Raw genomic sequence first — 14,717 nt, forward strand, 5'->3', positions numbered from 1 at the left:
GAGCACAAAGCACTTATTTTTCAAATCAGTCAAATGTCAAATCTCTCGAAAACCGCTGACGCTAAAAGAAAAATAAATCCACTGTGAGAAAAAAGAAATGACGAATTTTAAATGAATATTTATGAATGGTAGTTGGTAGTTCACCTCACCCCTTTTGATTTTTGTTTTAGGAGACTGTGTTGTCATTTGATTTGATACATAATATGAGCTAGAGCTAAATTAGTGAATGCAGAATTTTCAATTAATATTAATGCAAATAGTAATCAAATCAATATATTTGCAATAACCATTTCAAAATATTTACATTTCACATACGATGTAGTGTCTGCGTATGCCCTAATTGCTTTATTCCATCTTTGGATCATGTGGGAAGCTGTCACTTGTCAATTATTCTAATGACAGTGTTGGCGATCATTGATGCTATACAATTATAGCGAAAAGCATACATTTTCATCTGTCATTTTCGTACAAAATGTGTTTGCCTTGGAGCAGCAATGGTTGTCATGTCATCAGTAGTACTCAGAACAGGAACAAAGAACAAACAGTCAATTTGTTTAATGTCATGTTAAATGTTCATGTTACTAATCTATTTCAATTAAAGTCGAAAAGTATTGATAAATTTAAATAGTGTGTCTATAACTATAAATATATAAAATGGAAGAATTCTTCAGTGAACTTGAAACGTCAGAAAAACTACTTGTGTTGGTTACAAAAGAAGGAGGAAACCAATCAGTGCAAGAAAAAATAGATAAATTCCTTAATCACACAATAGTGCCCTTTGAAAAACTATCATCTCTCTCAAGTGAATCTGCAAGTGTGATCTGCTGTGATATACCTGAAGAAAAGTATAACTCTGAATTATTTGCACACTTATTGAAGGTATTAACCCCAGGTGGTAAACTTTTTGGAATAAATGTATCCAAGAAGGATAGACTAAAGTTAGAACTTATCACGAATGGTTTTATGAGTGTAAGTATTTCAAACGACAGTGTCAGTGCTATAAAGCCCAAATTCGAATCGGGCTCAGTTGCCCTGCTCAAATTGAAGAAAACTCCACCAGCAGTATGGAAGTTAGATGACCTAACAGACGATATTGAAACAATAGACCCTGATGACTTGTTAGACGAAGAAGATTTGAAGAAGCCCAACCCAAGTTCTTTGAGAGTATGTAACACAACTGGGAAGCGCAAGGCTTGCAAAGACTGTTCGTGTGGTTTAGCTGAAGAATTGGAAGGTGAAGTGAAGAATACTGAGGAAGTCAGCACTAAAGATGCTCCCAAGTCATCATGCGGTAGCTGTTACCTAGGAGATGCTTTTCGATGTGCTTCTTGCCCCTATTTGGGCATGCCAGCCTTCAAACCGGGAGAGAAAGTTCAGCTACTTGATAATCAATTGCAAGCTGATGTTTAACTGACACACTTTTCCTTGTTGTTAATCTATGGACTTTGAAACATAGATCAATTATTTATATTTTTATTCATCTCTGAAATAAAGCACTTCAAACAGTTTTCTTTGTCAACTCATATCTTATCATTTAGTATTTACATTTTATTGTAATCATTTCCATGAACCTTGACTAATGAACAAATTCGAAATGGATGGAATTTCATCACTTTAATATGATAACTACTTGCCTTATTCCATTCATCAAATCAAACATGACAAATTGAAAAAATTTTCTTTGCTCTCAATAGTTTGAAATAATGAGACAATTTTCTGTTCATGAAACACTTTACATACAACTTGATCAAATTGAGTACTTTCTATAAAGGGTTCTATTTCTTTGCAATCATTAATATTTAATGATATCAGGCGCCATTTCCTAGTATAAAGCCATGTTAAAGTAATCATCCAAAATCAAAATATGTTCACAATTTTAATCCTGTATGAAGATCTAAAAAACAAACATACATGTTATAGTGATACATAACATACATATACAAATTGTTAATAACAGTAATATAGAATAGATAAATATAAAATTAAAGAATAATTATTTGCACAGAAATAAACAGATCAATTCTGTATCTGTAGAGTAGGGAGGGTGAGTGTACACCCACAGCACTTAGACCACATGTGACCCATGGTACATCCTCCCGAGGAGTTGTCCTCCTAGTTCATTGTCCATCCTGTCCTTTCCAGGAAGGTGTCTCACGGTGGCCTCCGCGAAGTTTTGGAAGGTGCAGGGACATTACTGTCGTTACGTGGCTTCTTCAAGCTTCTTGGGATTCCCTCCATGGAGGTGCACAAGTCAGGGAGCTTTCTGCAGGGGCAGCCGGTTGCTTGCCTTTATTCTAGGCGAAGCTCTTGGCGCCCGCCGCAGGAAGTGCCCTTGCTGTTGTAGGTGGAGTGGAGGAGGAGGAGGGTGCACTTATAGTTGCTGCCACCCCTGCCTCCTTCGCACTCTTTCTCCTTTTGGCCTCGGCGCCGCAAATGCGCTTACGCCTTGGTTGGGTAGGCTGGTCCACGGTGGCATGTTTTTCAACTCTCAATTATTAATATTCTTGTGATGTATAGTAAGCATGAGACAATAATAAATCTTTCAGCAACAAACCAGCATGAGTTGGCAAGTTCTCAAATATAGATATGTTCTCTAAGTCAGTGTTATTAAATTAGTAGCACTTTTAGTAATTTTGTGCGTTACTGGTGGTAGTAGTTGTTTTCATGATTTTGATTTGTAATCAAGCAACATTTATATACTTATGCAGATGCAGCAAACTGTCAAAATATTTTTACTCTTGAAAATTTTTCTGCAAAAATCACGTGGAGTTGTGTTAAACATCAATCTAATAATTATTTGTGTGTAATAAATATCCTACTCATTTCGGTAGCATTTTCCCATAACACGATGTGAAATGATAATGCAGAATATACTGATTCATAACACTGCACAACATTTTTGTTGCAAGGAATGTTTATGGACCCAACTGCATTTTGTAGCCTGATTCCAAATCTGTACTCAGATTTTTGCTAGCAGCTCTACTTTTTGAGATATGAAGGGTAGCTATTTTTATTGAAAAAAATTGGTTTTCCGTCATATAACAATGTATTTCACTGTCTAATTAGAACAAAACTTGGTGCCTGTACAAAATTAGCGATTCACATTGGATTTGAATCGTTGGAGATTAAATCCATTTGGAAAAACGTTCTCAGGAAGTTAATTCCACATAAACGCAGTTCCCCAGATGAAAGAGTTCTTAAATAGTGACGTTCGCGGTTGCACGTGATGTTCGCGTCTTCAATCAGGCGGATGGCTCTTTTCTGGATGGAATCCAGCAACTTCAGGGTATGTTTGGGGGCAGAGCTCCATACATGATTACAATACTCCAAAGAAGGTCTGACCTGAGCTTTATAAAGCATCAAAAGTTGCTGAGATGTGTATAGTTTTCTAGTTCGAATCATTGTTCCAAGCTTCTGAGAAGCAGCCTTCGCAATTCCAGCGACATGATTGTGCCAAGACATATTGCTGTCCATTTCAACCCCCAACAAACTTATCGAAGCAGAAAGCGGAATGGTCTGACCTTGAGGTTATTATATCCGGTTCGGAGACATTTATCTTCGTGGAGTAAACCGATGCCTGGTTTTTTGTGGCATTGAATTGAACCTGGTTACTTTCACCCCAATTCGAAATCACTTGTAGATCCTCATTAAGATATGCAACCTCCTGCTGCCGGTGAAGATGTGCCTCCGTAGCCAATGTCCTGGAATGCAAATGGAATGACGAGACAAGCATGCTGTCGTCAGCAAAGCAATATATTGGATTCTTGTTTTTTTCCAATAAGTCATTGATATACAATAAAAAGAGGGTTGGAGACCATATGGATCCCTGAGGAACACCAGCGTTGATGGTGAAATTATTCGAGACATATTCATCGACGGCCACTTGCAGGTAACGTTCTTTCAGGAAGCTGGAGAGCCATACACAGAAATGACCCGACAAGCCATAGAATCTAAGTTTGGCCAGCAAACCCTCATGTCACACATGGTTAAAGACCTTAAAAATATCGAGCGCAACTGCCCTTGATTCTCCATGTTTCTCGATTGCGTTATTCCAAATATGGGTGACATACGATAGAAGGTCGCCTGTTGTTTCCGAGTGCTATATTGATGATCGCTCAAGATGTTGAAGCCTTCCAAATATTTGAGGCTCTCTCCATGATTTTTGATATTACTGATAGCAAAGCGACTGGTCTATAGTTATTTGGAAGATTTTTCTTAACCGTTTTGGGATTAGGCTGAACGCGAGCAATCTTCCAACAAGGGTGAAACACCCCTTTCTTGTAAGACAGGTTGAAAAGTCTGCCAAAATACTGGTGCGAGTTTATTTGCGCACTTTTTAGGTACAATGACGGGCACTTCATGAGAGCCAGACGCCTTGTTGATATTGAGCTGTTTCAAAATTCGCCTGACTAGACGCTGTCGAAAAGTAATTTCCGGTATTGTGGATTCTAGTGTAGGAATAGTGAGTGGTGCCTTTCCCAGATGATCGACTGTGGAGAGGGACGCAAATTGTTCAGCTAGTAGATTCACTTTTTCTATGGCTGTTCTTGCAATTGAACCATCCGCTTGTGTTAGTGGTGAAATTGTGGATTTTGTAAAGTTTTCAGTAACAGCTTCAGCTACCGACCAGAAGGATCTAGACCCGTTCTAGACCCGTTAGGATTGGCAAGCAGTTTATCCCTGATTCTCTGATTGTGAAGTTCTTTGCTTTCGTTTATCCTAAGTTTGTAGCTGTTGCGAGCATTAACGAACCTAGTTCGTGACTTCAGAAGCATAAGTTGATGGATCTAGCCAAGGGAAATTTCGGAAATGGTCTTAAAGATCCTCCCATTCAGCTGATCTGTAATGCGAAACTTTGCGCGGCTCAAATTGTTTCCCAACATTTATTGGTATTTCACTCAACACTGAAATGAGTTTGTGGTCAGAAGATACCAATGGACACCTTACGGTGACTGTACATTTCTGAATTGGTTGTTAAGTATAGATCCAGAAGACTATATAACATATTCTCCATCACGGTCAGGAATCCTAGTTGGCTCATTCATAATCTGAGTAAGTCCGCTGCTCATTGCAAAGGCCTCAGCTTCGCGACCTTCTTCGTCGTTGATATTTGAAAATTTGAGCCATTCGATATTGTGGACATTGAAGTCACCGAATATGGAAATTTCGGCACTGGGATGATTGATTTGCAGAAAGTCAATGGTGTTTGCAAGTGTCGAAAGTAGTGCAGCAAGTGTAGATAAACGCAGTAGGTATATGAATTTGGTGATCTTCTGTGATATTATTTTGAACCACATAACATTAAAGATTTGGAGTTCCAGCATTTCCTCCTGTTGACAGGAAATATCGCTTCTGATAAAAAGAGATATTCCAAAGTTACGTCTGAATCGGGAGTGGAAATCATAACCGGGATATAGAAAATTGACGGGGTTTGTTGAAGCACTGACTTTGGTTTCTGTGAGCCCAATAACATATGAGAACTATTTGATTGCAGATGTTGGTGCACTCAGTTTATATTTGAGTTGAGTCCTCTGATGTAGCAGAAATCGATTTTGAAGTTGCTAGTAGGCCTCTGAGCAACTGCGTTCACTATGCTATTTCCCTGTGGACTGATGTTAGGAGACCCAATAGCTCTGGTAGTACTCCTCTATGGTGCGAATATCCTGATGAAGGCGTTCTCTCTGGTCCTCGCCTGAATCTCCAAGATTTTCAGGAAATCGATCAAGGTGGCTATGATGGAAATGCATCTCAATGCTCAAGTTGCATCCCAATTGCTGAAAGTATAATAGTAACTGCTTGACGTGGTCACGAAAGTCGACGGAGTTCTTATTTTCAAAAAAGTTTTTACGAGCCAAATAAATTCACTCCATGCATTTTTTTCAGCGGTTGTCATACTTTCAGTAAAATTTACATCGTTTATTAATTTGTGTTCCATCGAAAATTCCAGCTTTTAACTTCTCGGCACTCAATTTTGGAAACTATCTGGTTATATACTGAAAACATTTCATTTCTTTGTTTAGAGCCTTTACATACTGTTTCATCAATCCTAGTTTGATGTGTAAAGAACGTAATTTTATACGTTCCCGATGCACTAGAGGGGGGTTAATTACAATAAATTTGACTTGTAATAATTCGTGTCTAAGTGGTAATTTTTTCTGGCCCAACGCTCAGTTTTAGCTCTTCTATCCCACAAGCAAATAAAACACGGATATTTCGTATAAACGCTTTGTTGGACCAACCCAAAAGGAAATTAACCGTCTTCAAGTCCACGCATATGAGCCAGTTATGTTATGTGTATTTAATTTTGTCTAAAATCAGAGACATTGTGAAATATTCTTTTTAGTTTTGGTTTAATGAGCAATAGGCAAAGAGCCAAGTTTATTGCCATTATGTAAAAGCACACATTTGAGACTGCGTTTCGACGAGTCTATAAACAAACACCAATCATTAGGGTCGTATTATTTCAATCCCATTTTAACTAATCCCGGAATATTATTACAAAAAACAAAATCGTCCTTCTTAGAAAACAAAGGAAGTAATTTCTTTTCCCTGGTTCAGTAAAATGAGACATTCGTTTCTTTGGTGACCAAATTTCTTTCTTTCTGTCGAGAAGCTAGAAGTTTTGATGAAGCTAGACAATCCAAGATCTCTTATTATATCATTTAGATCCTCTTGGTTGAATGGTCTTGGTCTTTCGGCGTCTTCAAATTCGCTACTTGTATCACTTTCCTTCATTCGTTGAACAATTTGTTGCAGACGTACCTGAAATATACATGGTTGGGGTTCTAATATATCTGTTGAAAGCAGGACAGGTCTAGTAACTGACGGCACAGTACGATAAACCCACTTGGAATTATTTTGGCGGTTAAATCCTGTTATTTTTACGACGCAGAAATATAACAGTCGTCGTGGTGTTTCTACGGTTCACGCCAAATCATAGGACTAATGAGGTTCAAAAAGGATCCCTCTTGTTATTTTTTCATAATCGTAGACTCCACACATGTTTTACACACTATATTCCGTATCCAGGCTTGTTTCAAATGGCCATTGAAAGTACTCCATGTAGACATTTTTCACGAAGTCGGACACATTTAAACAGAATTTTTTGTCACATTAAGACAAAATCTACTTAGATTGTTTACACAGGTCTTTCTAGACGAAGCCATTGCAAGAAAGAAACAGAAACTAGTAAGACGTTGACGCTAGCGATATACACAGTCAAATAGAGAGAACATTTTAAGGGGGTACCTGAAGTACCTAATACTAGAGCTGCTCAAAAAAATCTGAGAGTAGATTTAAAATAAGCGAGCCTAAATTGGTAAACAACAGGTGAAAAATCTCATGCCTCAAAATAAAGTTCGATTTAGTTGTGCACTGTAATAAACTTGAATCAGAATGAATATTACTGGAGTTTTTTCCCAACACCAAATCGTTATTTTTAACACCTCGACACGTGTTTCGATCACCAAGTGATCATCTTCAAAGAGGAAGGAGAGTTTAATCTTCATCTTTGAAGATGATCACTTGGTGATCGAAACACGTGTCGAGGTGTTAAAAATAACGATTTGGTGTTGGGAAAAAACTCCAGTAATATTCATTACTAAACCAAAGGTTCCAAACAGTGCATCATAAGTTGTAGAATAATCTCACGCTCATACTGTGTGACATACATTATGGTGCCCTAAAGAATATTCCAGAAGATGGTCCATTGGTATGATTACATGAGAGGATCAGGAGAGCGTCTCCAGAATGGTGGATGTGGTTAGTAACCTGCAGCCATGGAAGGGCGTCAAGTCCCAAATTTGTGTTGCTTACCTACCTGACAAGAAATTTATGGCTCTGATAGCATAGTACTTAGTCTGTGCCTGCCCAGCCGCGGACCGGATCAAGTTTCAACGTTTGGCAAAGAAGCTTTTTACCAGTTGACATGAAAGATCAATCACCAAATAAAATAATCAGAAGTTGTATTTATTTGGTTGAGATTGTCTAGTAACGGTTCTGTTAACCTTTTATAGCGGCATATCCAACGGGGTGAATAGAATCACTTAGGTTCAGTATGTTGAACATCATGTCATTGACATAGATCAGGGGTCTCCAAACTTTGAAGCCTTCGGGCATAATGATTTTTTCAGTTTGTTCCAACGGCCAATTTCTGCCCATAACTATATTTCTAGACTAGGATAGTCGCAAAGTGCGTGACCTAAGCAAACTTACGCTTTTTTTGCATTTCAATTATTATTGTGTATTGTGACACTTAACGACATCTAGTGGCGAGTAGTGGTACTATGTACCATCTTTTTCAGCTACCCGCTAGGTGGCATTAGGCGTAATTAAATATTTGGAATTACCGCGTTGGTTCGAGAAAGTTCTGGTTCTAGCTAGTGTATTCCGATCACCTCGAGATGGCAGTAATAATTGCATATAAAAAGGCTAGCGGCGCAACTACGAGTTAGTCTGCGTAAGAAAGGCGAAGGAAGCGAAATTGTCTATTGTGAAATAAAGTAACACCCGTCAATAAAAGTATTTTGATTTGACTTATTGTTTTTATGTGTGATTTGTTAGTATGGAAAAGAAGCCAAAAATCGACAGTGAATGCAGAACGTTCCAAGAAAAATGGAACTTTCAGTATTTTGTGATTGAGTCCAGTAATAAGGCGCTTTGTTTAATTTGTAATGAAACCATAGCTGTTCTCAAAGACTATAACATTAAACGACACTATGAATCGAAACATCTTCAAAGTTACTCCAAGTATATAGGAAGTTTGCGGAAAGAAAAATTTTAAGCTTTGAAACGCGGACTCAAATCGCAGCAATCTTTGTTTACCAAAGCGAATACTGAACAAGAGTCTGCAACTCGCGCCAGCTTTCGTGTGGCTCTTGAAATCGGAAAACGTGGCAAACCATTCACCGATGGAGAAATGATAAAAGAATGCTTGATTGCAGTAGCCGAAGAAATATGTCAAGAAAAGGTAAATTTATTTAAAAGTGTCAGTTTGTCAGCAAACACCGTGGCTCGGAGTGTGCAAGACATCGCAGAAAACATGTCTGACAGAAACAACTGTCTGACAAAAATGGACACCATGAGTGGTTTTCTCTAGCATTGGATGAGTCAACGGATGTGTCAGATACTGCTCAGGTGTTGATTTTTATTCGCGGAGTAGATAAAAGCTATGAAGTGTATCAAAAACTTCTTGATATTGATAGTATTCACGCCACGACAACTGGGGCAGATATTTTTAAGGGAGTTGAAAATGCCATAAATAAAAAAAAACCTTCGATGGAGAAATTTGAAATAACAACTGATGGAGACAAAAATATGTATGGTAAAAATAAAGGAGTGGTTGCACTTGTGTCAAAGGCTGTAGAAAATGATGGTGGTTCAAAACCATTAGTCTTACATTGTATCATTCATTAACAGTCCTTGTGCGTAAAATGTTTGGATATGTCTGAAGTTCTAAAACCAGTCATATCAGTTGTTAACTTCATCAGATCCACTGGGCTGAATCACCGACAATTCCGCGAGTTTATTCAACAGATTGGAGAAAATGATTTACCATATCATACTGCCGTACGCTGGCTCGATCGAAATTTTTTTAAATGAGAAGCAGCGCCCTTTTGCCGATTTAGAAAATAATGAGTGGATGTGGAAGTTAGCCTTCTATGTCGATTTGACAAATCATATGAACGTGTTAGGAATCACACGTTGAAAGGTAAGACCTCGTTAATCCTTAACTCGCACAAGATTCGACTTCTGAGGGTTGTCGTTCGTAGGGGTGCGACAGCTGGTGAACGGAAAAACAGATTTTAAACTGAATTTGAGATTGCAAGGAGAAAATCAGCTTCTCCCTGATTTATACACCAATATCAAATCCTTCAGGCAGAAAATAATACTATTTCAATCGCAATTACGTAAAAAATGTTTCACACATTTTGAAACATGTGAAATATCCAGCCACACTACAAAGAATGAATTTCCCGTCAATTTTGCAATCGAAACTGAGTGCTTTGAAGATAAATTTTGATACTCGTTTTTCAGATTTTGATGTCATTGCGAATGAAATTAAGCTTTTTCAAAATCCTTTTGATTCTGATATTGAAACTCTGGCTCCGGAAGTCCAAATGGAAATTATTGATTTACGGTACAGTGATATGCTTAAGAACAAATATAAAAATTCATCTTTGTTGGAATTTTATAAGAGTCTTCCACTGGAACAATTTGATAATTTGCATAAATTTGCTCGTGGGTTGTTTTCTGTTTTTAGTACTACTTACTTGTGCGAGAAAACGTTTTCCAAGATGAAGTACACAAAGAATGTTTACAGATCTCAATTAACCGATGAGCAACTTAAATCTCTTTTGATAATTGGTACAAGTAAAATTGATCCACAACTACAAAGTATTGTCGGTGGAAAATCACGATTACATAAATCTCATAAGTGTTTTTGTTTTACTGTGATTCATTTCAATCATTTGTTAGTTATTAATATGCTTAAACTTAGATACTTAAGTTAAGTTTTCTTTGTCATCATTTCTGTCATTAAGTTTTACCTTGCAAGTAAATAAAACCGAGTAATTATCATTCTGTGTTTTCTTCTTCAACTTATCACAGCAATAGTAACAACAATTAGGTAATCATTGGCTGTCGCGGGCCAGATTGATGACAGTAAATCATTGGCTGTCGCGGGCCGGATTTGGCCCGCGGGCCGTAGTTTGGAGACCCCTGACATAGATGATGAAAAGCATGGGATCTGTGGCAGTTCTTTATGGTACTTCATGCTCCGCGACTAAAAAATCGGACACTTTTTTCCCAGTTCACTCTGGCTTTCCTAACTTTGAGGTATGACTTGAACAGATTCACTTGGCTTCCCCTAATCCCGTAATAGGTACTCAAGTTTTTCGATCATAATCTTATGATCGGAGGCACTTGAAAGGTCATAGAACTTTGCAGAACAGTATTGTTATTCAAAAGCATCCAATACTTTTTCACAAGCGTAATATAGGACAATAACTGTGGATTTTCCAAATCTATACCTATAGGTACTGAAAATTGGTAGGTAAGTAACTTGTTCTTTTCAAAGAATTTGAAAACTTGTTGAGATCATGTAAATTCAATTGAACGTGTTAATGGCTCAATGATAAAGTCACTGATCACTTTTATAATCATAAATACTTTGAAAGAAGAGTTTTTCGGACTATGATATTCTCAATCTCCAAATGTGTCACCAAATCATCAACTACATTCACAAATCATCGAGAGAAATCATCTGCTGATGAATCAGACATGGCCAGACCCTTTTCCTTGTTTTCTCTATTGCTATCAATGACATTCCAGGTGCTTATTAATAAATAGAATTACTTTCCAGTTAAGACTGTTTAATTTTTGCTTATATTCAAGTTTTAACTTTTTGTATGCTTTAATATCCTCTTCATTTTTATTTTTGTTTGCTGTAACTTGATTTGTTGATAGTCAGTTTTCATGTGTTAAATCCTCATTGAATTTAAAATTGATTTTTTTTATTTTTTTTCTAATTTTTTTTTGAATATTGATGTGTATTGATAATACAGATAATTTGTAAGGAATTTGGCAGAGAAGGAAAAACTATAAAATTCTTTATAAATAAAATAACACATAATGTTTATAAACTCCTGTAGGTATATTGTTTGCAGTCATATGTCTGCATAGCATATACTCCTTGATAGCTTTCGAGTTAGTCAAGTTAAAATCAAAAACTATACCTCGAATATTAGACGGGTGAGGTTCGATTACTTCAACTGAGAAATTTTCATTAATATTGGTGAAAATATTATGAATTCATGTGCTATTTTTCGGAGTAAACTAGTGTCTTCAACTACCTTATCAGCATAACATAACATTTTAGTAGTTGTTTACTTCGCTGTCACTCAGATTAAAGTTCGAGGCCAGGCTTCCCATAACGGCTCACATTTTTTTTTATTAATATTTTAATTCTAGTAAACTTGGCAGCGTGTTCTGTGCAGAATTCAGACAAATCTATATATACTCAAGTTCAGGTAAAAACCTACGATTTTGTAGGTACGTGTGGCAGATAGGTACCTGACGGAGAAACAACAACTAACTCAGTTAATACCGCACAGAAAGCTGAAGTGAAACCATCAGGAACCTGTGCAACATCTTCCATTTGACCACACAAAACTGATAGAACTTAAAACAAGTTCTGTTAAGCCAGCAACGTAAAATACCAAAATCGCATTTAGAAAATGCCAAAATTAGGTACTTTTTAGGTACCGAAGTCAAAAATTAGGTGCTCTGTAACTTACACCGTAACTCTATACTCAAAGTTGCGTTGCTAGCATTAAATGATGAAAATAATAATAAAATAATGAATGTTAAGAAAACACTATTAGGTGCTTATTAAGTGCTAAACGGTGACGATAGTAAAATTTTCTAGTAAATAAACAAAAGCTTCCAATTTCGCTAAACAACAGATCTAAGAATCAGGTATCTCGAAAACGAGGACGAGTGCTCAATTAGGTGTGAACTAAGTGTGGTAAAAAAGTGCTAATTAGGTGCTTGCAAGAAATTAAGATGAAAACGACCATGAATCAGCGGAAAAAAATTCGGGATACCTGATTTGAAAAAAAATTAACAATATGCAATAAAGTTTCGAAATGCTCGTAAACTAATACATATACAATCAAAATGAAGTGCTAATTAAGTGCTCACTAGATATTCATGGTAAACCTAGATTCTATAATGTCTATGAGGCTCATGGAACTTAAAGCCACCATGACTGATGTACTGAGTTTTTATAGTACGTTTCTCAATAAATAAGAGCAAGAGGATAAAGTGCTAATCAGGTGCTCAGTAGATATTTATAGTAAACCTAGATTCCATAATTGCTATGGGGCTCATGGACCTGAAAACCACCATGACTGATGTACTGAGTTTTTATGGTATTTTCTCACTATAATGAGGGCATTAGAATAAAGTGCTAATTAGGTGCTCACTGAATATTCATAGATAACCTAGATTTTATGATAGCCATAGGGCTTATAGACTATAGACATCATCAGAAAAAACAATCAAGCTGAAAATCTAAATTTCAAATATTCTTTCATTCCTATTGTCCCTGAATTGTCCAGCGAAATCATAAACGTATTTAAACAAGAACAACATAAAAATTTCACAAAAGAAAGTTGAACCCTTAATTAAACTATATTCAAAATTGAAAGATGAAGATCCGTTATTCGAAAAGTCACATGTAGTTTACGAAATTCTCTACAACAATTGTGATAAGATATATATAGGACAAACAAAAAACGAAATTCTTGTGCTCTAACACAACACGTTTTAGATAATGATCATTCAGTCGATTATACTAACACCAAAATTCTCCATTTCGAACCAGATTCAAATAAAAGGCAATTTCTTGAGATGGCTGAAATTAAAATTAAAGAAAACAATATCAACAAAAAGACGGACATTGAAAACCTCAGCAAAATTTATTCATTTTTACTAACAAAAAAAATTATAACAAAAAGTATCCCACATCACTCAATGTCGAAATTGTCATTATCATATTCAAGAGTTCTCTCAAAATTAAAATTCATAAAGTAATAATCCTCACATAGCACAGATATGTTACAGTTTTTTCTGTTATTATGTTTTATATCTGTACTTATTATGCCGGGGATTCGGTCTGATTAGAATAAATATTACTCTTTTTAGCTGCCCGAGCTTTCGCAGATGTTTATTAGCTTTATCGAGGACTGTAATATATATATATATATATATATATATATATATATATATATATATATATATATATATATATATTTTCAATGCCGTTCATCATGGTGATTTATACTATGTTAATATTACAGGATGTACTCAGATTTTTATTTTTTGTTAGTAAAAATGAATAATTGCTGAGGTTGTCGATGTCCGTCTTTTTGTTGATATTGTTTTTTTAATTTTGATTTCAGCCATTTCCAGAAATTGCCTTTTATTTAAATCTGGTTCGAAATGGAGAATTGTGGTGTTAGTATAATTGACTGAATGATCATTATCTAGAACGTGTTGTGTGAGAGCACAAGAATTTCGTTTTAAATTTTTACAATTATTTTTATGAAGAGCTATGCAGGTTTTTAAATTGTTTTTTGTTTGACTTTTCAAATAACGGATCTTCATCTTTCAATTTTGAATGTAGTTTGGTTAAGGGTTTAACTTTCTTTTGTGAAATTTTTATATTCTGTTCTTGTTTTAATACGTTTATGATTTTGCTGGACAATTCAGGGACATAAGGAATGGAAAAGTATTTCAAATTTGGATTTTCAGCTTTATTGTTTTCTCTGATGTTGATGATATTAGATGAAGTATTATATAACAATTTATTTAAAAATTTTGGAGGATAAGAATTAGTTAATAAAATATTGAATAATTGTTTTACATTTTTTTCTAATGTAGGATGAGAAATTTTTTCTATTCAATTTTTTAAACCTAGAACTAAATTAATTTTCATTTTTTGTAGATGGCAGGATAAATAGTTTATATATCTGCCTGAATTAGTGGGTTTAGTAAAATAATCTAAAATAACAGAGTTATCATCTTTCCTGATTAAAAGAGTATCAAAAAAAGGTACTGTTTTGTTTTTTCTTTTTCTATGGTAAATTGAATAAATGGATTGTAATTGTTGAAAATGGTTTTTATATCATCAATTTTGTCAAAAGGTACAGCAC

The 14,717-nt window shown here is 35.7% G+C and overlaps 1 protein-coding gene and 1 long non-coding RNA gene across 2 annotated transcripts; both read left to right on the top strand.

The window, feature by feature from the left end:
- The first annotated feature begins 503 nt into the window (after window positions 1–503).
- CIAPIN1 (Cytokine induced apoptosis inhibitor 1) lies at window positions 504–1,507 on the top strand. Its single transcript, XM_023160531.2, has one exon. The coding sequence runs from the start codon at window positions 655–657 to the stop codon at window positions 1,408–1,410; it is 756 nt and encodes a 251-aa protein (XP_023016299.1). The 5' UTR covers window positions 504–654; the 3' UTR covers window positions 1,411–1,507.
- Window positions 1,508–4,764: 3,257 nt separating this feature from the next.
- LOC141487198 (uncharacterized) lies at window positions 4,765–6,447 on the top strand. The gene is made up of 2 exons (XR_012468255.1): window positions 4,765–5,429; window positions 5,495–6,447. It is a non-coding gene; the product is annotated as an uncharacterized lncRNA (long non-coding RNA).
- The last annotated feature ends 8,270 nt before the right edge of the window (window positions 6,448–14,717 follow it).

The sequence above is a fragment of the Leptinotarsa decemlineata genome, unplaced genomic scaffold, assembly GCF_025532065.1.
Source record: "Leptinotarsa decemlineata unplaced genomic scaffold, Ldec_3_MD MMD2_tig00078422_RagTag_RagTag, whole genome shotgun sequence".
In the NCBI taxonomy this organism is placed as follows: Eukaryota; Metazoa; Arthropoda; class Insecta; order Coleoptera; family Chrysomelidae; genus Leptinotarsa; species Leptinotarsa decemlineata.

Coding starts and splice junctions, on each gene's coding strand:
- CIAPIN1 (XM_023160531.2), top strand. CDS start 655: ATGGAAGAATTCTTCAGTGAACTTGAAACGTCAGAAAAACTACTTGTG.